The 21,582-nt window shown below is 42.8% G+C and overlaps 6 protein-coding genes across 6 annotated transcripts; 2 read left to right on the top strand and 4 right to left on the bottom strand.

Moving 5' to 3' along the window:
- The first annotated feature begins 1,266 nt into the window (after positions 1-1,266).
- On the top strand, positions 1,267-5,272 carry LOC143329758 (UDP-glucuronosyltransferase 1A1-like). The gene is made up of 9 exons (XM_076745788.1): positions 1,267-1,818; positions 2,825-2,888; positions 2,970-3,118; positions 3,294-3,421; positions 3,659-3,752; positions 3,982-4,107; positions 4,200-4,287; positions 4,562-4,781; positions 4,881-5,272. The coding sequence occupies exons 1-9, from the start codon at positions 1,288-1,290 to the stop codon at positions 5,149-5,151; spliced, it is 1,671 nt and encodes a 556-aa protein (XP_076601903.1). The 5' UTR covers positions 1,267-1,287; the 3' UTR covers positions 5,152-5,272.
- Positions 5,262-7,399, bottom strand: ndufb3 (NADH:ubiquinone oxidoreductase subunit B3). Its single transcript, XM_076745789.1, has 3 exons — positions 7,319-7,399; positions 5,593-5,721; positions 5,262-5,485 (listed from the first exon to the last, which is right to left on the bottom strand). Exons 2-3 carry the CDS (start codon positions 5,718-5,720, stop codon positions 5,335-5,337), a joined length of 279 nt encoding a protein of 92 aa, XP_076601904.1. The 5' UTR covers position 5,721; positions 7,319-7,399; the 3' UTR covers positions 5,262-5,334.
- Positions 7,400-7,507: 108 nt separating this feature from the next.
- On the bottom strand, positions 7,508-10,840 carry pecr (peroxisomal trans-2-enoyl-CoA reductase). The gene is made up of 8 exons (XM_076745366.1): positions 10,700-10,840; positions 10,058-10,191; positions 9,798-9,963; positions 9,635-9,716; positions 9,451-9,547; positions 9,265-9,375; positions 8,672-8,783; positions 7,508-8,557 (listed from the first exon to the last, which is right to left on the bottom strand). Exons 1-8 carry the CDS (start codon positions 10,809-10,811, stop codon positions 8,475-8,477), a joined length of 897 nt encoding a protein of 298 aa, XP_076601481.1. The 5' UTR covers positions 10,812-10,840; the 3' UTR covers positions 7,508-8,474.
- Positions 10,841-12,328: 1,488 nt separating this feature from the next.
- Positions 12,329-14,859, bottom strand: rpl37a (ribosomal protein L37a). Its single transcript, XM_076744085.1, has 4 exons — positions 14,798-14,859; positions 13,888-14,016; positions 13,629-13,711; positions 12,329-12,495 (listed from the first exon to the last, which is right to left on the bottom strand). Exons 1-4 carry the CDS (start codon positions 14,798-14,800, stop codon positions 12,432-12,434), a joined length of 279 nt encoding a protein of 92 aa, XP_076600200.1. The 5' UTR covers positions 14,801-14,859; the 3' UTR covers positions 12,329-12,431.
- A 198-nt stretch (positions 14,860-15,057) lies between these two features.
- On the top strand, positions 15,058-17,168 carry cfap410 (cilia and flagella associated protein 410). The gene is made up of 7 exons (XM_076744022.1): positions 15,058-15,297; positions 15,430-15,448; positions 15,606-15,652; positions 15,806-16,035; positions 16,233-16,383; positions 16,491-16,590; positions 16,701-17,168. Exons 1-7 carry the CDS (start codon positions 15,221-15,223, stop codon positions 16,863-16,865), a joined length of 789 nt encoding a protein of 262 aa, XP_076600137.1. The 5' UTR covers positions 15,058-15,220; the 3' UTR covers positions 16,866-17,168.
- On the bottom strand, positions 17,024-21,480 carry orc2 (origin recognition complex, subunit 2). Its single transcript, XM_076744021.1, has 15 exons — positions 21,053-21,480; positions 20,793-20,948; positions 20,152-20,238; positions 19,890-19,979; positions 19,764-19,795; positions 19,593-19,650; positions 19,192-19,505; positions 19,001-19,110; positions 18,777-18,909; positions 18,525-18,621; positions 18,298-18,444; positions 18,041-18,212; positions 17,876-17,937; positions 17,659-17,777; positions 17,024-17,555 (listed from the first exon to the last, which is right to left on the bottom strand). Exons 1-15 carry the CDS (start codon positions 21,120-21,122, stop codon positions 17,472-17,474), a joined length of 1,731 nt encoding a protein of 576 aa, XP_076600136.1. The 5' UTR covers positions 21,123-21,480; the 3' UTR covers positions 17,024-17,471.
- Between the last annotated feature and the right edge of the window lie 102 nt (positions 21,481-21,582).

Genomic DNA, 21,582 nt, shown 5'->3' with positions numbered 1-21,582 from the left:
CCAGCTCGCTCTCTCTTGTGAGTGAATGTAACTTCAGAAGAGTCTTGTTGGTTAAATAAAAGTTAAGTTCCAAATTAGAAAGGAAAATAAAATAGTTGGCGTGGGAATTTGTTAAAGCCCAATTTGTTTTAGAATATGGCAGATTATGTGAGCACAGTCAGCCTGCAGACAGGTTGTCCTTACACAGACGAAAAAGCACAGGTATCAATGATAAAATGAAGACTGGCTGATTTCCATTTAGCTACTTCAGTTTCAGGTTCCTGGTGCACATGCTGGTTCACTGTCATGGCTCACTGAGACACTTCAACAGAACAGAGCCATCATTAATGAGGCCTATTAGCTACTTCTGTCATTTTCCTACTATGGAAGTCAAAATGTCTGGGCCTACTTCATGTTGTACTCCAGTTCTGGAAATTTCCGAAGAAACTTACAACTGATCAAATTACCAAAAGTGTTGCTTGCTGATCCAGCCTTCACATGTTCTAACACACTGGAATAGAAATCTAGAGAAACAGGCTTGATTGGCACAGGGGTCATATTACAAATCCTCAGTTCCATCTTGTGTAGACAGGATTGTACAACAATGCAGAGCCAGTAAACGGGTTTAAACTGGATGAACATATGGATTCATGCTCAAGTTAAATATTACTGGTGTTAACTGAGATTAGACCAGTGCAGCTACTATTAAGCCATCACTGCATTATTTACACATTGAGACTGTAACTTAAAAGGACATTCCTGATCCCCATCAAAGCAGAGAATACCGGGATTACTACAATGTATATAAACACAGCTGTCTGCCAGTGGAAGAGGTCTGAACTCCAACAGAACTTGTTACATAAAGAACAACTTCATTGTCAGAACAGCTCAGTTTGGCTTGTGGCCTTCATCAGGGTCATCACTGGCATGAAGCCACATGTCAACTGGCGATGTTCTGCCAGAAATCCCTACAGTCTCCTTCTCTTCCACAAAACACTGCCGTTTCCTCCGCTAAACTTTTCCACAGTCCTCCAGGTGCAGTATCAGATATAACTGTGTACATTCTGTCATTAGTGGATAGCACAGTGAATTAATACCCGACACTCCCACAGCAATGAGCATTGAAACCGTTGCTATTGTTCAAGTGGGGACTTTGAACGCAACTCTGGTAATTCACAGAGGAATTTCAGCCACTCAAACAGAGCATGGAGGTGGGTGGGGAGGGGGGAGGGGTTTACGAGAGCATGCAAAGAACAGAGAAAGGACCTCGGGTATCCAGTGAGCTGAAGACACAGAGGACAGAGAACAATGTGGAAGGCAGCAGTGCTTGTGTCCCTGCTGCTATACATGGACATGCAGGTGAATGGTGTGGCAGATAAAACCAGGGGGTCTGTGGCCAAAAACTCCAGGCCAGAGAAGAAGGTGAACACAGAGGAGGCTGAAGCCACCAACACCATTCCTGCAAGCAACACCACCTCTTCAGGTTTCTTGGGCAACTTACTGGTGGTGCCCATGGATGGCAGTCACTGGGTGGGTGTAAAGGCCCTTGCCCAAGAAATGGGGCGGCGTGGCCACCGGGTCACCGTGGTGATACCTGAGGTCAGCATGCGGATGGGTCCAGGGAAACACTATGACACTGTGACCTACCCTGTTCCTTATGACAAGGCTTTTATGGATTCTATCATGGCCTCACACAAGGACTTCATGCAAAAATCGGAGTCTTTCACAGAGAAGATAAAGACACAATACGCTCAGGCCCAGAAAATTGTAGGCTTAATTCACAGCACTGCAGAAAGCCTACTGTTCAATGCCAGTCTCATCTCACACCTGGCACAGCAGGTGAGTATAAATACAGAGGCTGAACACAGCATCAGGATCAGCTGTGAAATCCAATGAAATTCATTACCAGAGCTTTGCACTTACTGAAGATGGGACAGAGGTAGACAATGATATATTAATAAATATGATTTTATTACAAAAGTAATACTAATGCAACATGTTTAAGCAGTATTTTACTGTTGTAGATAGTTGAGGTGGAGCTACTACTTAAAATACTGTTGGCTAATTAATCTAAAAATATATAACAATTCATACATTAATTATACCTAATTTACAATATTTTATATTAATAAGCTGTCAAATGGAGTGGAGTAAAAAGTACAGCATTTGTTTTTGAAACGTAGTGTGTGTGTGTGTGTGTGTGTGTGTGTGTGTGTGTGTATATAATTTTGTGTGTGTGTGTGTGTATATATATACACACACACACACACACACACACCTCTGCAACAGAAATTCGTTTTCACCTTTTTGAATGTATCTAATGTAATTTTTGTGAAATACTCGAGGATTGGACTCATATGTGTCTCAAACAGTTATTTCAATGAAACCACATGAGAAGTTTAAGGTGGTAATGTCTCTTTGGTGGAACCGCTAACAACTCCCATCTGAAAGTTATTTTTTGAATGGGGTCACAAGACAAATAGGTTAGAAACCAGTGGTTTAATCTTTGACAATGTATTGCATTTTATGAGTTTATTGTACGGTTAATGCTATAAATGTCAGATCTTATTCTGCAAAGCAACTACAGCTATCAGATAAGCATAGTGGGCTAAAAGGTACAATATAATCTTCTGAAAATGGAGTAAAGAACTTGCTTTCCATTGTGTAAGAGAGGGATGGTTTGTTGATGCAAAAACAGTGAGCTGTCTGATCTGTGCACATGCTTGTTCTCTTCTGCACAATCAATGCATGAATGTGTGAAGCAGATAGAGATGATTGATTCGTGCTCACTGTTCAAGATTCAGCCCTTTTTCCTATTTCCCCATTGCAAATCTTCATTCTGCAGGGCTTTGATGCTGTCCTAACAGACCCCATGGTGCCCACGGGCTCATTAATAGCTCGGAAATTGGGTGAGTTCTGCCACACTTGGACTGTCTGTGTTCTTACACGTCTGCACATTTTCTCACTAGTCTTTGCTAAATCATTTTCAGGCATCCCCACTATTAATCTGCTGAGGGGGATTCCATGTGCGTTGGATATGAAGTCTGCAGGCTGCCCCTCCCCGCCCTCATTTGTGCCTCGCTTCTTCACCGGATACATCGATAAAATGAACTTCAAGGAGAGGGCTTTCAACACTTTGGTGAGCACTCATGACCATGCACTGTATGCATGGGCAGGAGCATGCCCTGAAGGGTGGCTGTGTTTTTATTCTGTATAATAAAAAATAAAACCACATAAGCTTCAGATATTTTGAGAAGCACCATCGCCTTCCTTTGTGAAATTATTTATTTTTTTATGATGCCTCTGACCTACAGGTGGCTCTACTGGAGCCGCTGCTATGCAGACTGCTGTACTGGCACTTTGACAACATAGCCTATCAGTTCCTGGGAGAGGAGGTCGGCATAGCTGAAGTGCTGTCAGACTCTGCCATTTGGCTGCTGAGGTAACATGTACAAAGGTTATATGAGATACCTGGGAGACGAATACAGGTCAGCCTAGACTGTCGTGTGCACAAGTACTCACACACATACTTAAATACTAATAAACAAGGGAGGAATATATTAAATGGGTACTTTTTTTTTACTGTTGTTCCATGCCACTAAATCAAACTGGGAGAAAAGAAGATCCTAGATTCTTTGTCTCATATTCACATAAATATCATGATACTGTGTTTAAACAGGTATGACTTCATACTGGAGGTCCCGCGCCCTCTCATGCCTAATATAGTACTAGTTGGTGGAATCAACTGCAACGTGAAAAATCCTCTGCCTGAAGTAAGGCCCCCTTTTTTCTTCTTTTTTTTTTTTTTGATGAAAAACCATTAAACATGTCAATTTTCTTTCACTTTCTCCTCACTTTATCTCACTGCTTCCAATGCAGGGAGACAGAGAGATACATAAAGAGAGGTGAATGCCTGACCCAACTCTGTGTGTGTGTGTGTGTGTGTGTGTGTGTGTGTGTGTGTGTGTGTGTGTGTGTGTGTGTGTGTGTGTGTGTTCGTAGGATTTGGAGCCCTGGGTGTCAGGAAAGCATGGGTTTATAGTGTTCACTCTGGGCAGCATGGTGTCAGATATGCCAGAAGAGATAACCTTGGTCTTCCTAGAAGCCTTCAGACAGATTCCACAGAAGGTACAGGAATATACTCAGTGTGAACATACGTGCAAATGCATTTCAAATCAATGCAATCATCAAAAAGCACTAAATGACCCTTCTTTTGTCAGGTAATATGGAGGTACACTGGGCAGGTTCCTGACAGTGTCCCAGAAAATGTGAAGATAATGGAATGGGTGCCTCAGAATGATCTGCTGGGTCAGTAAACCTGCTGGCACACTTGCCAAAACTGACCAATTATATGTTACATACCATAATATGAGCTGGTAGTTTGTTATTTTTGAACAGGGAGATGGCCCAAATAATGACAAAACTTCGTACTAACCCTAACCTCAAGTAAAAACTATATGTGTGTATATCTATACAGAGGCGGGATGACAGGCTAATATGGGAGATGCATTTTGGTCATTTTGTTAACAAGGGGGCTGGTGGATGCATAACGTTTGGCATCTTTGTGCATGTTGTGTGTTAGCACATCCTGGAGCTCGGGCTTTCATCACTCATGCTGGCTCACACGGTCTCTTTGAGGGACTGTGTCATGCCGTTCCCATGGTGATGGTGCCAATTTCAGGGGACCAGCCGGACAACGCACAGAGGTTTGCGAGCAAAGGCACGGGAGTCGTGTTGGATATTGTTTCCATCACCACAGAGAGCCTTCTTCAGGGGCTGAATGACATCATCAATGACACCAGGTGAGGGGGTCCGATCGCTCACGATGTGGCTCTCGTTTGGAGTCTGCTTTTCAAAATATCTGCTTCACTTCCATGTCGTATTCTTCAACTTACGTGCAGGTATAAAGAGAATATGCAGAAGCTGTCAGCTCTCCATAAAGACCGACCAGTTGACCCACTCGACCTTTCAGTGTACTGGACAGAATTTGTGATGCGGCACAAAGGGGCAAAACATCTCCGGGCTGCTGTCCATGACCTCAACTGGATCCAGTACTTCTGCTTGGATGTAATAGCACTACTGGCTACTGTAGTGCTGATGTTTGTAATAGTGACAGTAAAATGCTTGAAACTATGCTTCCGGAAACTAAGCAGGAAGAGGAAGCAGGACTAAACCGGCGCTACGTTTGCACCTTTATCTCAGCAACAACACTGTGAAGGCAGATTAAAAGCTAATCATTGTCATTGTAATCAGGAGTAAGAAGAATAACAGAAGCCATGGGGTGATCAGAAAAACATTTAATAACAGAAAATACAGATTATTATTAGACTGGTCGGGGCTTGAAAGCGATGAGCATTAGTGGCCACCCTTCTTTGGTGGGAACAGGGTGTACTCTACAGCCAGAGCAACAGTGAAGGCAGCAAAGCCCCACTTGAATCCTCTCAGTAGCACATCAGACAGAGTCACGGCACGAGCGAAGCCACCTGAGTATCTCCAAGCCTCGTTACTGCAGAGGGAGAGTGATGGCGACAGGACAGGAAGACAGGGAGAAAGGTCAGAAATAAGAACTGTGAAAATATCAGCTACATGTATCTCATAGGTTTAAATACTGACCGTGCCCATGGATCCTTGAGGCCCCTGGCTGCCAACCTCTTCTCTGTGAACTCCAATGGTGTTCCCTCTGTCTTCCACTGCCGCCAGTCTGGCATGGAGATCTTGCTGTGGCCGTGGTCACCTCCCATACTGAAAACAAATACAGATATATGTAAGGGTTTTTCATGGTAATGACCCCTGACCTTGCGGGTAGACACCTCATTTTGTGCCTCTCATATTAGCATCTGTTTTGGATACATCTTTACTTGTGCTTGAAGTCACATAAATTAGCCACAACATTTCTGAGAGTTAAAACAAAGTGAAAATACGAGACATGCATATACACATGATACATGTCTATAATCCACAAAGGCTCTTCAGTCCAGGATGAAACACATTTTCTCCAATGAACAGCAAAGTTTTACTGAACTGTTTCACAAGCTGCATTTCTATACCTGAACCACAACATAGATTGCAACCTGCAAATGATTACCTCTTTAGTTTTCTTTTTTAGTCCAGAAATGTAACTTGGATCAAAGATTTCTACTAAACAAACTAAGTTTTGGTGATCAAACTGTCCCTCTTGGTCGACTTTGATTTCATTTTGAGCAAAGCTGCTGCTTGTTTCTGTCTTGTCCATGTAAAGTACTCTGTACAAACGACTTAAAGATTTAAAATGATGACTAAATGAGAGTGCCAGCTCAGTACACATTCAGTGATAATGGTGGAAGTATTTAGCACCTATCCTTATGGACGTCAGTGTGCTGGCCTGTGTGCATAGCTGCTGTCTCTCTACATTACACTGGCTCAGCACACATTTTTGGTATTTTAGTTTCTCAGGGTGACACACTATAAGTTCTACTAAAGCTGATGTGGGAGTAAATGGAGAAAGAACCGTTATAACTTTAAGTATCTTGGGCTGGAACTGTCTCAAGTCTGAACTTTAAATAAAAGGTTTTGGGAAAAAAGCAAGATTTATCTTTCATTGATGCCACAAACTGTAAAAGAGATGATTCTTCTCTAAAATAACCTCACAGGTTGGCCCTAAATGTAAGCGTCTGCACTAAAGCTAAACCAAACAATTCTGTGAACAAAGTAATCTATAACACACAGTTACAACCACTAACGTCACATCATACAGAGATAGCTCTGATTTTAAACTGCCATTATTCTGTTTGTCTTGTACATAAAGAGAAGAAAGCCTACATTTTGGTAATAGCGTTGTATATCTTAATACAAGCCATAATGTTTAACGTTAGTGTTTTTATTTAGAAATTTAATGAAAACATGCCTCTACATTAGCTGAAAGGCAAGCCCTGGCACAGTGATGTTGATGATGTTAAATTGTTAATGTTCAAAGCTTCTCGCTGCCTGCTCACGTTAACCTGCTGAAGCTCTGTGGTGGTAAACGCTATTGAACATTTGACACTTGCCTTACGTTATCAGTGACTGGCTACCTTAACACAATCATCGTGTTAACTTAACTAAATTGTCTACTTAAAATAAATATGTCCTTCGTAAAAATGAATCCAAATGTCAAAGTGGAGACAAACCGCCGTGCAGCGAAGGCAGACTCGTTTCCTGGGCTAGCACTGCGTTAGCTAGCTCTCGATGTAGAAATAAAGCATTTGTTCTGAGATGCATTATCTACACATTCATATGTGTAAATACACCACGGTCACCCACAATGAAAGAACAACAAAATGTGCATCAGAAATGTAAGATATTATTTAAAATGCCACTGTACCTGAGTGGTTTGTTGTGACCTCTGTTGCCGTACTCTAGGTTGCGACAGTTAGCGTTGGTTTACGGCAAAATTACGGCACAGCATATGGGACAAAATTCCCAAACGTCTTTTTTTTCTTTTTTTTTTTTTAAATAAGGGGGCATTTTGACAAATTTTTTTTAAAAAAATGACTACTAAAAACATTTCATTAGTATGTTATTATTCAAAGCGTTTAATTTAGATAACAAAGAACTTTGTCTTTTTCCATTTAAACATTTAAAATAAAGAAAATCTAACATAACATGATGTGTTTTTTAAGAAGTTTGTAACATGTTTCATTAAGATGTTAACGCTTGTGAATTTCCCTTGGGGATGAATAAAGTATCTATCTATCTGTCTAATAACAACGACTGTGTGTGTGCAGCAGCCAGGTATAACCAGTTATGAGGGGCGAGACTATGTACAAATCATGTGATGGTCAAGTTGGTGTGTGGGATGTTTTTCACTCAAAAAGGATGGGGAAGTCCTGAGGAAAAGAGATAACTCAAAGACTGCACATCTTGCTGTGCTATTCTCATGTTGGAGTTCTCCGTGTGCACAAATAAAACTTTATTATTTCAAGCAGCAACAGTAGATAGATTTCTCTACTACATCAGGCCACAATAAAAACAAGTTGTCCCCTTTTATCACTGTAGGAGCCCAGACCAAGGTACAGACTAAAAACTAAAGGTGACCTTGTTTTTTTACATTGTGGCTCCTGACTTTGAAACCACCTTAGAGACACTAAATTGGAGCAAATTTAAAAAAAAAAACATCAAAGCAGTATTTCGTAAGTGATTTATATTTGTTGTTTTGTCTTTATGTGTATTTACCAACCAAAGGCATAGAAAAATACATTCTTCATGCATTTGGACAGTTTCTGTCTCAACTCATTCACTCATCCTGCAATTAACTACATAAAATTATGTACATCATTTGTAATATAATAAATCACATCATCTTATAACAAGGCCACCATGGTGTCGGGACAGTAATTATGGTGCCTGTGCAGTTCAATGTCCATGATGCTTGTTGGCCAAGCATGTGCATGTGCATGTGCGTGCGTGTGTGTGTGTGTGTGTGTGTGTGTGTGTGTGTGTGTGTGTGTGTGGGCTCAGACTATGCCACAAAAAGGGAATTAGAGTTTGCTTTGTTTGTTGAGCAGTTCCTTCAAAGCATCAAGATTCTCCCCCTGTGGAGCTTCAGGCCATGCACTGTGGTCTAGAGACAAACACAAAACACAACAGGAATTTACTGTACTATGTAGTATATTGGATAGTACATAGTATGCTGTCAAAACAGATATATGTGGGTGTGTTAGCAAGATGTACATACTGGGTATCTCCCACATGGAGTGGTACAGACTCTGTCCTGCATCAACCTTCAGGGTGGTTCCAGAGATGTAGGAGGCAGCAGGAGAGAGCAGGAAACACACTGCTGATGAGATCTGAACAGAGAAAGTAAATAAATCAGTAAAAATGTACTGTCTATCACACTGCAACAAAGCCACAGATACACAGCAGGTGCTCCGTATCGATGGCTCTTGGTGTATTTAAAGGGCTGGACTGCCTGCCTCATGACACCCACTGTTCTACTACATCAGATCATTTCAGAATATCACCTGATGCGTATTGCAGCTGTAGCTGGATGTGATGGACATGAAACAATTGAATTTTCTTAAATATACTGTGACACTGATAACAGATGTTTGTGTACTTATATTAGCAAGGTCTAACTTTGGATGCATTGAATTGGGTAAATGAAAATCCTATAAACAACTGACATTTTCACAATGTTCTATATATGTACGTACTTCCAAGAACACAACAATGCATGGTTCAAAGACTTTTTAAATATAACACAGCAGCTGTTAGTTTGATGAGTGCCTTTGCTCAAGGTATTGTGGGTGTCACTGCGTAGTTGCACACCTCCTCTGGTACTCCCAGCCTCTTTGCAGGGCTGAATGGAACAGACATCTTGAAGAGATGTGGCCCAAGCTCCTTGTAGTTCTCCATAGCAGTTTTGGAAAAGATTGTGCCCTGCAATCAGACAAGACTTGAAATGACTACATCATTAAAACACTGATCCTGCATGAACTCATGACCGGTACTTACAGGTGCGACAGAGTTGACTCGCACTCCTGAAGCTGCCCACTCGATGGCCAGGCTCTTTGTTAAGTTGTCCACTGCTGCCCTCGCTGCTCCTGTGTGGCTGTCAGGCAGAGAACATATTAACAAACAGCAGGAGAGTGTGTGGGATGTAAATTCATGTGTGGAGTTAGTAGGCGGTGCTGCTTACGCCATGCCTGGGAAGCCTTTCCACATGTCAGCGATGATGTTGACGATCACACCCCCGTGCTGTTTCATCCACCCAGTGTAGACTGTGTGGACAGAGCAGCAAAGTCACACTGGCAGCTTTCACAAAAACACAATGACCAAACGTAATGTTAGTGGCATCTTACCCTGCTGGCAGCAGTGGAAGGTTCCAGTCAGGTTGGTGTCTATCACAGCTTTCCATCCTTTAGAGGACATGTGCTCTGCTGGGCTGCTGAACTGACCTCCTCCATTGTTCACCAGGAAGTCTATCCTGCCGTGCTGCTTCAGCACAGACGATACAAGGGCCTTCACCTGCCACACAAAATAAGATGCCACAATGACACCTGGCGACCGTGCAGTGACAACACAAAGCGGTCACAGAGGCTGAAGGTGTGTGTAGGCCCACCTCATCCTCGTTTCGGATGTTACATTGTACAGGAGTGACACTGGCAGGACTGGAGGAAGGGATTTTTTGTCTCATCTCCTGAGCGGCTGCCTCCAACCTCTCTGTCTTCCTGCTGGAGATCACCACACTGCAGCCTGGACACAAAGAAGTTCGCTATGACAAAACTGTAATCACTGAAAGCTGACGTTAAGATGCAATTAACGTAAGCAAATGATGGTGGGATGACTGATCAATAGGTATTATTTAGTTGAGTGATCACCACAAGCCGCTAAATGTGTGCTTAATATTTTTATATCTTGGCTTGACTCGGTGGGTGAAATGAGCCTCATGTCACTGAAGTCCGAGGGGGTGTTGCTCCAAATGATGTGACCCCTCACATTCTGTGACCTCAGCACGTTTTTTAGCCACATTTAAACAAACTGTGAACGTTTTTAACTATACACTTGATTTTAATAGAGGTTACCAAGCATTGTGGCCCGACAGTTGTCACACACATACAGGCCTTAGCTGGTCTGACAGTCGGGTTTGAACAGCACTTCATCTGTGTTAAAGTTCACTTGGTACTTGTTGTCCGTCAGCTGCAGCTCACTTCAATCTGTGAACAGAAAAATGTCTCTTCACCCACAACACCGCCTCACTCACCCAGCTCCAGCAGCTCCGCTGAGATAGCTTTGCCGATACCGGTCCCTCCACCCGTTACTATTGCAACTTTGTGGTTGAACAAGCCCGGTCTGAAAACACTGGACGCCGCCATACTTGTTTCTTGAGCCTGCTGAGGGCACGCGCGACACCGCGCCCCCTGCTGGACGCTTTACGGCAGCAGGCGTCTGCAGTCATGACAACGCTGCAAGCTTCAGGAATAAGTCATGCACAGACTTACACCTGTTCATACATGTGTAAAATATCGCATTATAAATAGTCAATTTTGACGTATTATCCTTAACGTTAATTGTAACTTGTGTCAGGATATTTAATATAGCTGAGAAATGACTGAGGCCTTTCACCAAGATTTCAGGTCTTTAAATGTATTGTGAAAGGCACTTTATTATATTTTTATATTAGTACAGACAATGAGATGTGTGTCATTATCAATCTTACCGGTGATGTTAATCATGAAACTACATGATTGAGAGGTAAACCGTTATTTATTTCAAGAATGAATTAAAAATAGATTGATGAAACTGAATACCACAACTGTAACATTTTTGTTCAATATCCCTGTATATTGCCTTTAAGTTGTTTATTCTATTTACCTTACTGTCGTTTTGTTTGGATGTATGCTTGATATTTGTAGTATCATGTATTTATATATTATACCCTGCAAGTGCTATTGCACTGTGAGTTGCTACACACAGACCAGTTTTGTTCTGGTCTCAAAGCATCTGAAGTCTATGAAAAAGACATTATGAAACTCCACTCTGAAATATACAATATCTATGGTACTTTCAATGCTGACTCCTTACAGTTAGACCTTTGTCATGGCAGACTTCCTGACTGGTCATTGCAGCAAATGCAGAGGTAATCTATGATGGCTAAGTGACAGTTGGGTGCGCTCATGACAGTGAGCCAGGATGGACAATACCTGCAGCTACATGGAATACAGCCATTATTATTACATCTGTCTATAGTTTAAGTCATTATTTAGAATTTCAATGACAAGCACATGTTGGCTTGTTGACCAGTTGAAATATTTTCACCTGCTGCTGCAGTCAGCTGTTATTCTCTTACTTGCTGGAGAGTCTAACAAGTTAAGGACACTATGGCAGGGTCAGGGAGAAACCACTACAGCAGGCATCTCCAAACTATTCCACAAAGGGCCGTGTGGCCGCAGGTTTTTCCTCCAACCAATCAAGAGCACGAAGTTTGACCAATCAGCTCTCTGAAGACTGAGATCAGCTGATGAAATGAGTCAAGTCTAGTGTGCTGCTGCTTGGTTGGAAAGAAAACCTTCAGCCACTCGGCCCTTTGTGGAATAGTTTGGAGATGCCTGCACTACAGGCTTAATTGCTTACCAACCCCATTATCAGAGTGGGAACACCCATAAATCTGAAGAAGAAAAAAAAAGGTGTGTTTACTGCCAAGAAAATGCAGAACCCCTTTCTTATGTTGCAGCATCACAACTCGTACTCGTGTACATGGACAGTAGTACTGCTTTTGATGGTGCACCTTTCTCACTCAAGCAGGTTTGGTGAGGAATCTTCTTGTAGTTATGACCCACCAGTTTAGATTTGACTGCTACATTATAAAACAGATGTACAAAGACACAAAGAATTCCGCTCCAGACCGCTTTATTTTTGGACGTTGAGGCCATGTCCAGGTCGGTTAAATTATAGAAAACAAAGTCCCAAATCCACCAGTGATCGTCGCACTTGGTTTACTGGTCCTTCAGCTCCTTCAGTCTCCTGATGGCGGACTTGACTGTGACAGCAGAAGTTGTGCTGCAAAAGACAAAACAGTTAAAATTGGTGTATGCATATTAATCAATACGCCCAACTTCTCAGCCACCACATTTCCATGACCACAGTAAGTTTGTCTTTCCTTAATTTAGAAAACTGAAAGAATGGTGTCAAGAAAACTTCCCGCAAGATTTATTATTGTCTTGGAAATGGACATCTTGAGAGAAAGAAAAGTGATGACAATTATCATTCGTGCACGTCATTTACTGTCTGAAATGATTGGTACTTCATTTGAAAGCACTCTGGAATTGCTTTGTGGTTTTCTGACATTGTGCAAAAGAATAATGTTGATTTTAGGTGTTTTGTAGTCACTTTGCAAAGCCATCCAATCACAATTTTTCATCCTGTCATTTGCCAAGGCCATAGCTCTGTTATTTCTATTAGTCTTACACTTAGTCTACACTTAGAATTTACAGTTCTTGCCATCTCATCAGACGACTAACACTTCCAGGGCTAAACTGAGAAATGTGACAGCCGCTCTGGAAAGGTCAGATGCTGGGTCATGCTTAATATTTACCAAGCCAAACCTGGTCTAAATAGCTGAGAACAAGGTTCTTGTTTGAGGGCTGGGAGGTTACTATGTTGTAAATATTAACTGAATGTTTGGGGGTGGGGAGTAAATCTGTGAACCAAGTCAAGTAACTGGTTGAAGGTGTATGGTAAATCTTAATTTACTATTGCAGTCTGGCTTTGTGAGACTAATGTGTTTGTGTAATGAACTGTGCTATGACTGGCCACAAGTTATCAATATTGCTTACATAAACTGAAAAGGCAAATCACCGATTACCGTGTAAAGCTCTGCACAATATTGACAACTTAAATGACAAATCTGAAAACAAGCTCTATCCCTGTCTGTTCTGTGGATACACTGCTTTCTGTGTCCTGTCAATTTACTATCCAACAACCAACAAATCCATAAATGGCTCCAGCTGCAGAACTACACCATGCTGGTGGAAAAAATATGATTGTTGCTAATGGAGTCCTTGTATTTAGCAACAGCAGGAGGCGCAGCCCCAATTCCAAAGTGACTTGCTATAACAGATATAAACATATCCACAGCACCAATTTCAGTTTGGGTGACTACATGTCTCCAGATGAGGCTGGATGAAACCTACTTGTATGTCCAGGCACCTCCAGCCACTGTCTTCTTGCAGGACCCACAGTGCCAGATACCAACAGCCCTCCTCTTCATCTTGGTCTGTAAATATAAAAAGTGGCACATTAATAGCAGTTGCAAAATGGTATCCTGACAACTTGTCCAGACACAATATCCAAACATCACGTGTGCAGTACATATGCAGAAAACAGTGTGCCTGTCCAGTGTAAAGTCTTGAATTAACACAGTCTTTTGGTGAGTCTTTGGGCTGTCCTCACCTTTCCACAGAAAGAGCAGGTGTACTTGGCATGCTGGGAGATTTCAATTTTCTTCACCATCTTCCTCAGCGACGCGCCATAACGCGTGCCATATTTACCAACGATCCCCACCTTCTTGGTACGCTTGGCCTGTGGAAAATATGGACACAATAAGTTACAATATTTTCATCTGCAGTGGTATTGCAGGTGTATAAGTAGTAACACCTTCTAATATACTGTCTAAAAACTTCAAGTCTGTCAGTACTGTTGCTGTAAGGATTAAAGAGTGTGCCTTGAGCAGTGTCCATTCAGGATATCCAAATACTCCAGGTAACCTCGTTCAGAGCCAATAAGGTTCTGGGAATACAATCTTGACAGACGACTGTACTAAGGAACACATCGTGACACATCACAGCAAATATTTAACCCACGTTTGACTCCAGTAAGCTGCAAAAAGCCCCACAGAACAAAGTTGAATGAGCCCGTCACCTGTGGTGTAACCAGCTAGCCTCCACTAGCTTCCTCTAACCAAGCTAGCCACTTAGCCAAGTCTTAACCATTTCAACAACCCTGGAAAAGGTTTGGAGACAACTAACTGTTGCAGTGCATAAATCGTGCCACTTAGCTCGGCTTTAAAAACTGAGTCCTGTACACTAGAATCTTTAATTAAGAATTTACACACAGCAAGTTAATACGACTAACCCGTCCGGTACTTGGACTCGGTGAGTATAGCAATGGTGGCAGCCATTTCTTTCTCAATACGACATGAAAATATCGTTTTTGTAGTGGATACGATAACAAGACGAACACAAATAGCACTCGGGTATGACAAACAAGGACACCACAAAGTGTTCCAATATGTGATTATGTCATTTCTAGCACAGAACATGTCAGATTGGTACGGATTATGAACAGGACATTTCGGCCTCACCATCGTTTCAGTGGAGACGTAGGTCCAAAGAGGGATTGCTTACCGCGCAGGCGCGATTTACTCAGTCGTACGCGCTGCATTGTGGGACTTAGAGTTTTCGCGGAGTGCAGGTACAACACCAGAAAAAGAAAACTACTCTTATAAATCGTATAAAATGGTAAGTACTTTTGCCAAGTACTACTGCTGCTGTTGCATATTTTGATTAAAAAAACTTTACATTTGCGGTAATGACACAGGAAATGACTGTAACTAAGGACGCCGAGTGGTTACGCGCATGCGTATTCAGATGTTGGACGCCAAATATCCTTTATGCTGAGTCGAAATGTTTGCCCCATTAGCCTGTCAGTATGCGGACGCTGTTGTTTGTGAATTTATAGTGCATTAAAAATATTCTTTCTTGGCAGCTTAATTAGTTGATATGCTATGAAGCTAACACGGAAACTGGTTCTCGCGAAGGCTAAGGCCTCCGACTTGGAAAGCGTGAAGAAATTGAACTGCTGGTAAGCTTAAGTTTAGCATGCAATTAATTCTGTTGGCATTTGGTTTTCATGCTGATGCTCGAGGCTTACAGACGCAACTTGTCTTGTATGTGTTGTACTTCTGGTAACGTCACGTTACATTTGTTTTTGCAGGGGATGCAACCTGACTGATGTAAGTGACGTTAGTCGAACAATTAAAGTACATCACATTTTATTCACCATTTATGCTCGAATTGACGTTGTTATTCTTGTTTTGTGTTGTTTTAATGGAAGTTGTATACATGTATGCATGCAATAATATAGTGTACCCTGATACCACGTCTTTTCAGATTTCTATCTTCTCTCAAATGGCCAACATTGAGGTGCTGACTCTAAGGTTGGTCTGTTTAACTCTGTCTCTGCCTCTCTGACACATCCACACACAGAGCCACGTGACTGTTCACCCTGACATGATACTGCTGCATTTGCACTGAATCTGTTAAGATGTTTGACGAATCCTGGCTGGGCTATTCCTTTTCTCTCTCCGTAGTGTCAACAGCATCTCATCTCTGTCTCCCCTGGCTGGCTGTCTGTCTCTGTGTGAGCTCTACCTGAGGAGGAACATGATTGCCTCACTCTCTGAGCTCTCACATCTGCGGCCATTGACGCGTCTCAGAGTGCTCTGGCTGGCTGAGAACCCCTGTTGTGGAACTGACTCCAGCCAGTATCGCCTCACTGTGCTGCGCTGCCTGCCTCGCCTGCAGAGGCTCGACAACCAAGGTGGGCGTGCAGTGTTGCTGTGACTGTGCTTGAAGCAACTTCCACCAACGAATGGAACAAAAGCATTCAAATGATGGCGTTGAGCTGAAGCAGAACTGTGTAAAGCTTTGGTGTGACCTGAGAGAAGAGGGTGAGAGTAACTAAAACATTTCTGTGATGACTCTAATGAAGCATATGTGTCTGGTGTGTGTTTGCAGTAGTGACAGAGGATGAGCTTGCATTCGCTCTCATGGAGGGTGAAGAGCTCACCACCCCCCCGGGTAGTCACCAAAACCAGCTTTCCACCAATGGACTTCCAGATGCAGAGACAGAGAATGACCCACTTAACTACAGCATGGAGGAGACCAAGTAAGCCTTGTGGATTGACACTGTGTTAAACATGCATTGGCTGAAAACAATCTGTAAGACTAATCATAATATTAGACATATCACATTTCTCTCATTTTTGTTTTTAGTAAAATCAGGGAAGAGTTGGGGATGAAGCCCCTCTCCAGAGACAAGTTCCCATCTCTTTCTTCTCCATCAACCAGAGAAAACAAACCACCACTGAAAAAGGTACTCTCTCATTTCTGAACAATGCTTCCCTAAATCTAAAACATGTAACATGTATGTGTTTTCATATTCATTGAAATCTCAGTAATTGATCACTTAAATTGTATTTTCAGACACACACTCTGGATGCAGTTCTGCTGCTGCTGAGGGATTTGGATGAAGAGGAGCTGCGAGTTGTACACACAGCGACTCAGAACAGACTCCGGACTAACACACTGGAGTCAGAAATGCTAAACGAATCAGTGCAGACACAGAAAACTGCTGACGTCCAGCACTGAGACATTTCATAGCATGCACTCAGGGCCAAACCTCTCCCCCCCCTCCGCTTTGGATGTTTAACCCCCATTTTTACTTGTCACCTTCTAGTTGCAATATGCATGATGTAATCTCACTGACCTGCCTCCCCTTTGTCACAGTTTTCACATGTGGAGCATTGCTGAATCACTTCCTTGGCTTTATTATTTTTTTTTTAATATATATAAATACACAGCAGCATGCCTACCTGCCTTGTAAGAACAAAAGAATGTATGTTTTGCTAAATCTAAATCTATTTCTGTAAGTAAAGAGATGAAATTGCAATACATCAACTCCCAAGTGTTGATATTATTGCAGGTGTTCACTGAAAATGTATGCATCAAAACACAAGATGTGAATGTCACGGTGCTACAATGGGGCATTTATGACAAGTCGAAAAATTTCACCAATAATTCGATTTGAACCATTCATTTAAACCGTGCAGAGCCTGTAAGCTGGGCTCATGCCTTGTGCTGATCAGATGTAACTTGGCCTTCACTGTATGTCAGTGCCTGAATCGACCAAAACATCTCTTGGTGGTAAAGTCTGTCAGTGAAATGTCAGTGATGTAAGTCCAAAGCCTTTTCTTCTCAGTCACCCTCCTCGTTCTCCAGAAAATCCATCAGCGTGCTCGCGTCCACAGCAACCATCAAGTACTCTACTCCATCTGCACCCTGGAGAATCATGGGAATAAATGTAAGTAAGAGAAACTCGAGGCCGCACAGGATGATGGCCCTGAATGAGAGCTGGGAATTCTAAAGTCAAACAGGACTCCACCTTGCGTGTCCGGATCAGTTTGTGGTCTCTGAACTCAGTCAGCTGAGTCCTCAGTGTGAGGTCAGAGTTCACCAAGAACGCCTCTCGACAACGCTGGTAAAAATCTTGGAATGACAGTCCTGCACACAGTGATAAGAAAACATTGCAATCATGATGCAAAATGGGATTTCAGGGGAAAAATCTGTACTGCATTTTGAAGTTTTGCGCATGTGCATACCTGAGTATGAAGGATTATCTTTGTTTTCCAGCTGAAATGTCACCAGCAGTTTGAAAATTCCTCTGTAGAAAGAAAAGACCCAGAGCCATGAAGAACTCAACAATTCATCAGCCATTTAACAGCTCTGGCAATAAGGTGTGTGTGTGTGTGTGTGTGTGTGTGTACCTTGCATTGGGTGTCAAGCTGCGTAGCACATGTGTAAGGGAGGACAGAGCGAGAGCACCAGTCTGCTGCACCAGGAGAGAGTTTTCATACGATGTCTCCTCGGCGTAATGTTGGAACGTCACACACTCCCACCACAGCCAGTTAAACTGACTCTGCTGGAACTGGTCCCACACTGGGGAACAAACAGTGAAGATTCAGCTATAAGGATACACTTCAGTATAATTAACATGGTAGTACACACACTCACAAACACCAACCCAGTGGAGCGTTTATGTGGTCTAAAGAAGCCACCAAGTGCAGGTTGTTCAGGGATGCCAGCTGCCCCAGTGCACTCTGGGTCTTCTCTCCTCGCAGCATCAGTCCATCGATATTATGGATCAGCAGGTACACATGGAGGTCTGGGTCTGCAAGGACATGCTTCAATTGTAAAACCCAGGAATTCAAACACAAGTTGAAGACAGAGACTACTGACAGACACACTCACTGTCTCTCAGGGTCTGTGCGATGTACTGGATCTGGTCTGAGGGTGTGCGGAAACTTCCCTGGTGCTCTAGAACCTCACATGTCAGAGCATTTAAGATCTGCAATGAAAGCACAGCATGATAAGGCTCGAAAAAAGAAAACAAAGAAAAAGAATTGACAGAATATCACTGTCCTTATTCAATGCCCGCTCCTGCTCCCATTCTGGTTAATTTTTGATGTATTGGTTAGAGATTTTTTTTGTGTGTATACTGACTGTTTTAAGAGTGATGGAAGGGAAAAATCCATTGACCACAAGGTGGATTTCTTGAGCCAAGTGAGACACACGGAAGTCCTCCAGCAGAGCTTTCTTGCTGCCCAAACCGTAGACCAGCACACTGAATCCCAACCTACACAAACACAGACACTTTCTGTCCTGTACACAATTTAAAACATGACAAAAAAAAGCATGGAATAAGGAAAAGAGCAAATGACACTCACTGTAACTGTAACATCCATTTGCTAAAGTGCTTTCGGTGTTTGTTGTGGAGCTGCTGGATCTCTTCCGAGTAGCAGGACGGCTTTCCTTCCAAAAGTTGAACCAACGTCTCCTGCAAACACAGAAGGATCTTAAACAACACGGGAACACCGCACATTCGATCCATTTACAACACTGGCTCTTCTATACTGACCCTGTCGAGTTTCGGGGTGTGTAAACGCTCCAGGGTGCGGTCTGACGTCAAGACCTTGGAGCTGCCGTGAGCCTCAAAGTACTCCTCCACCATACTGGGCTGATTGGGGGCTTCAGAAGTGTTCTTGCTCTTCTTGGCAGGCGTCTTGTAGAGAGCTGCAGATAAACCTTTCCTTGGAGTCTTCAAGTTCTCCTTGTCTTCTTTCTTTACTTTCCGCTCCTCCTCCTCCTCCTCCTCCTCTCCAGCTTCATCCTCCTCCTCCTCAGAGTCAGAGGGTGACAGCTCACTGTCACTATCTGACCGGATGCTCGGAGCTGAAGGTATCAAACAGTGTTAGATCATTGCTAAAGTCTGCTGTAAGAAAAAGAGAAAATACTTCCATTGTGACATGTTGAACTCACTTGTCATTCTCTTTCTGAGCCTGTGGGGTGTTGTGGAGACAAACTGAACCTTCTTCCTCTGTCATACAAAAAGCAGAGGTTACACTGAGAAGACAACATCTCTGACACTGCAGCAAAGCCACCCAACCACAGCTTACAGACAAATGGCACAGAATTTTCTTCTAGTCTCACCCTCTGTGGTGTCCTGCTTTCTTCTTTGTGGTCTAGTTAAATAGAGACAGAGATAAAGGATAGTTGGATGTAAACGGAGACTAAAACATACTGTGTACAACACAAAACATGATGTGCTGAACTCACTGCGGCCTGTTCGGGTGGGAGTGGAGGGTTCAATGTTGGGGGTCATGCTGAAGGTCACGCTTCTCCCGGGAGTCCGAGCCAACTCACTTGCTATTTATAAAAACACCACAACTAAGTCTGTAATATTCCGAAAGCCAAGTTAATAATCATCTGATAAATGCAGCTGTATGTGTATGTGTGTGTGTGTGTGTGTGTGTGTGTGTGTGTGTGTGTGTGTGTGTGTGTGAGAGAGAGAGAGACAGGAGAGAACGGAGGCTCTCACCAGTCTGAGCCATGCTGTGTCCACGCTTGACTTTCTGAAAGGTGAAAATGGAGGCTCCAGCCACTCTGGCCATACCCTCTTCATCTTCTGTAAAACCAAGAATGTTTACAGGACTCTAACCTTGATAAATGACTAAATCACTTTATATATGATTAGCAGTGCAACACAATGGCCTTGTGCTGAAGCAGGATGTGCCAAGAAGAATTGGATGCAGTGTTTTGATACCAGCACTGACCAACATGAAAATATGCTCATATACTGTATCTAAACTCAGTCTGCTGTCATTGATATGAATTGGGTGAGCTAAATATCCTGACAAGCACCTCCCAGTGAAACAGCAACACAAACTGCAGCCTTCAAAATGATCATAAAGTTAATCAACAGCTCTCAGAAATAGATTAAAAAACACAGCAACACAAAAAACAAACATAACCTTCATGAAGACAAGACGGCTGTTGTATTAGACGGTATTCATCTTAACTGGGTGTACCTAATAAACTGGTCACTGAGTGTACACCAAAGGGCAGCTGGGTAATGTTTGGCATTATTTTGCAGAAAGGCTGAATAAAAGTTCAATAAAACACAATGACAGCCGGAACAAAAACTGGCTATGTGCAAGGATTACTGCCCGCCTCACTCACCCTCTGTGTTGTCTGTCCCAAGTGCTTGGACATAGTTCTGCTCATCAAGGAATCCATTTTCATCCCCATCACATTCTGCATCCTGTCTGGCTCGTCGTCCAGCTGGACTCTTAAACGTCACCATCCTCTGCACAGACCCACTGATGCTCTGCACACCTTATAGACAGACAGACAGACAGACAGTTAGTGAGACAGAGGAGCCGACCATATGCTCATTATCACAACTATGTGAGGAGAAGTAAGGAGACTGATGTTCATACCCTCTTGTTTGTCCACGATGTGCTCCAGAGCATCGCCATCACCAATGAACTTCACTTCCAACACACTCATGGCTAAAGGGAGCGCGTGACAGTAAGGTAGCTGGCTAGCTAAAAGCTAACTACTACTACTACTACTACTACTACTACTACTACTACTAACTAAGCTTCTTCACTGTTAACATGCGCTTCAAAGACGTTTCGTTTACTCAATAAATTGAGTAAGATTAGCTGACAGCGTGGCGTCGCGATTGTCGGAAAAGAAAAGTGCAACAGCAGCCAAACGTCTGTGAAGGACGCTCACCCACAGGAAAGAGTCCGAACTGGTCTGAGGAAAACGTAAATAAAACTTTCATAATCCGAAAAACAGTCTGTGCTCTGTGACAAGTTCCCGCGCCATCCTGCTGAAGTTTTTAAACCACGTGACATGTGAAAGGTCACATGGTGGCCAATCAGAGCGTTAGCTTCGTTAAAACCACATTTCCCATGATGCACGTCGCACAGTGGTTAGCAATTCCGCTTCAGAGACTTCA

This window comes from Chaetodon auriga, chromosome 12, assembly GCF_051107435.1.
Source record: "Chaetodon auriga isolate fChaAug3 chromosome 12, fChaAug3.hap1, whole genome shotgun sequence".
Taxonomy (NCBI): domain Eukaryota; kingdom Metazoa; phylum Chordata; class Actinopteri; order Chaetodontiformes; family Chaetodontidae; genus Chaetodon; species Chaetodon auriga.
This window is presented reverse-complemented; position numbering and strand designations above follow the sequence as displayed.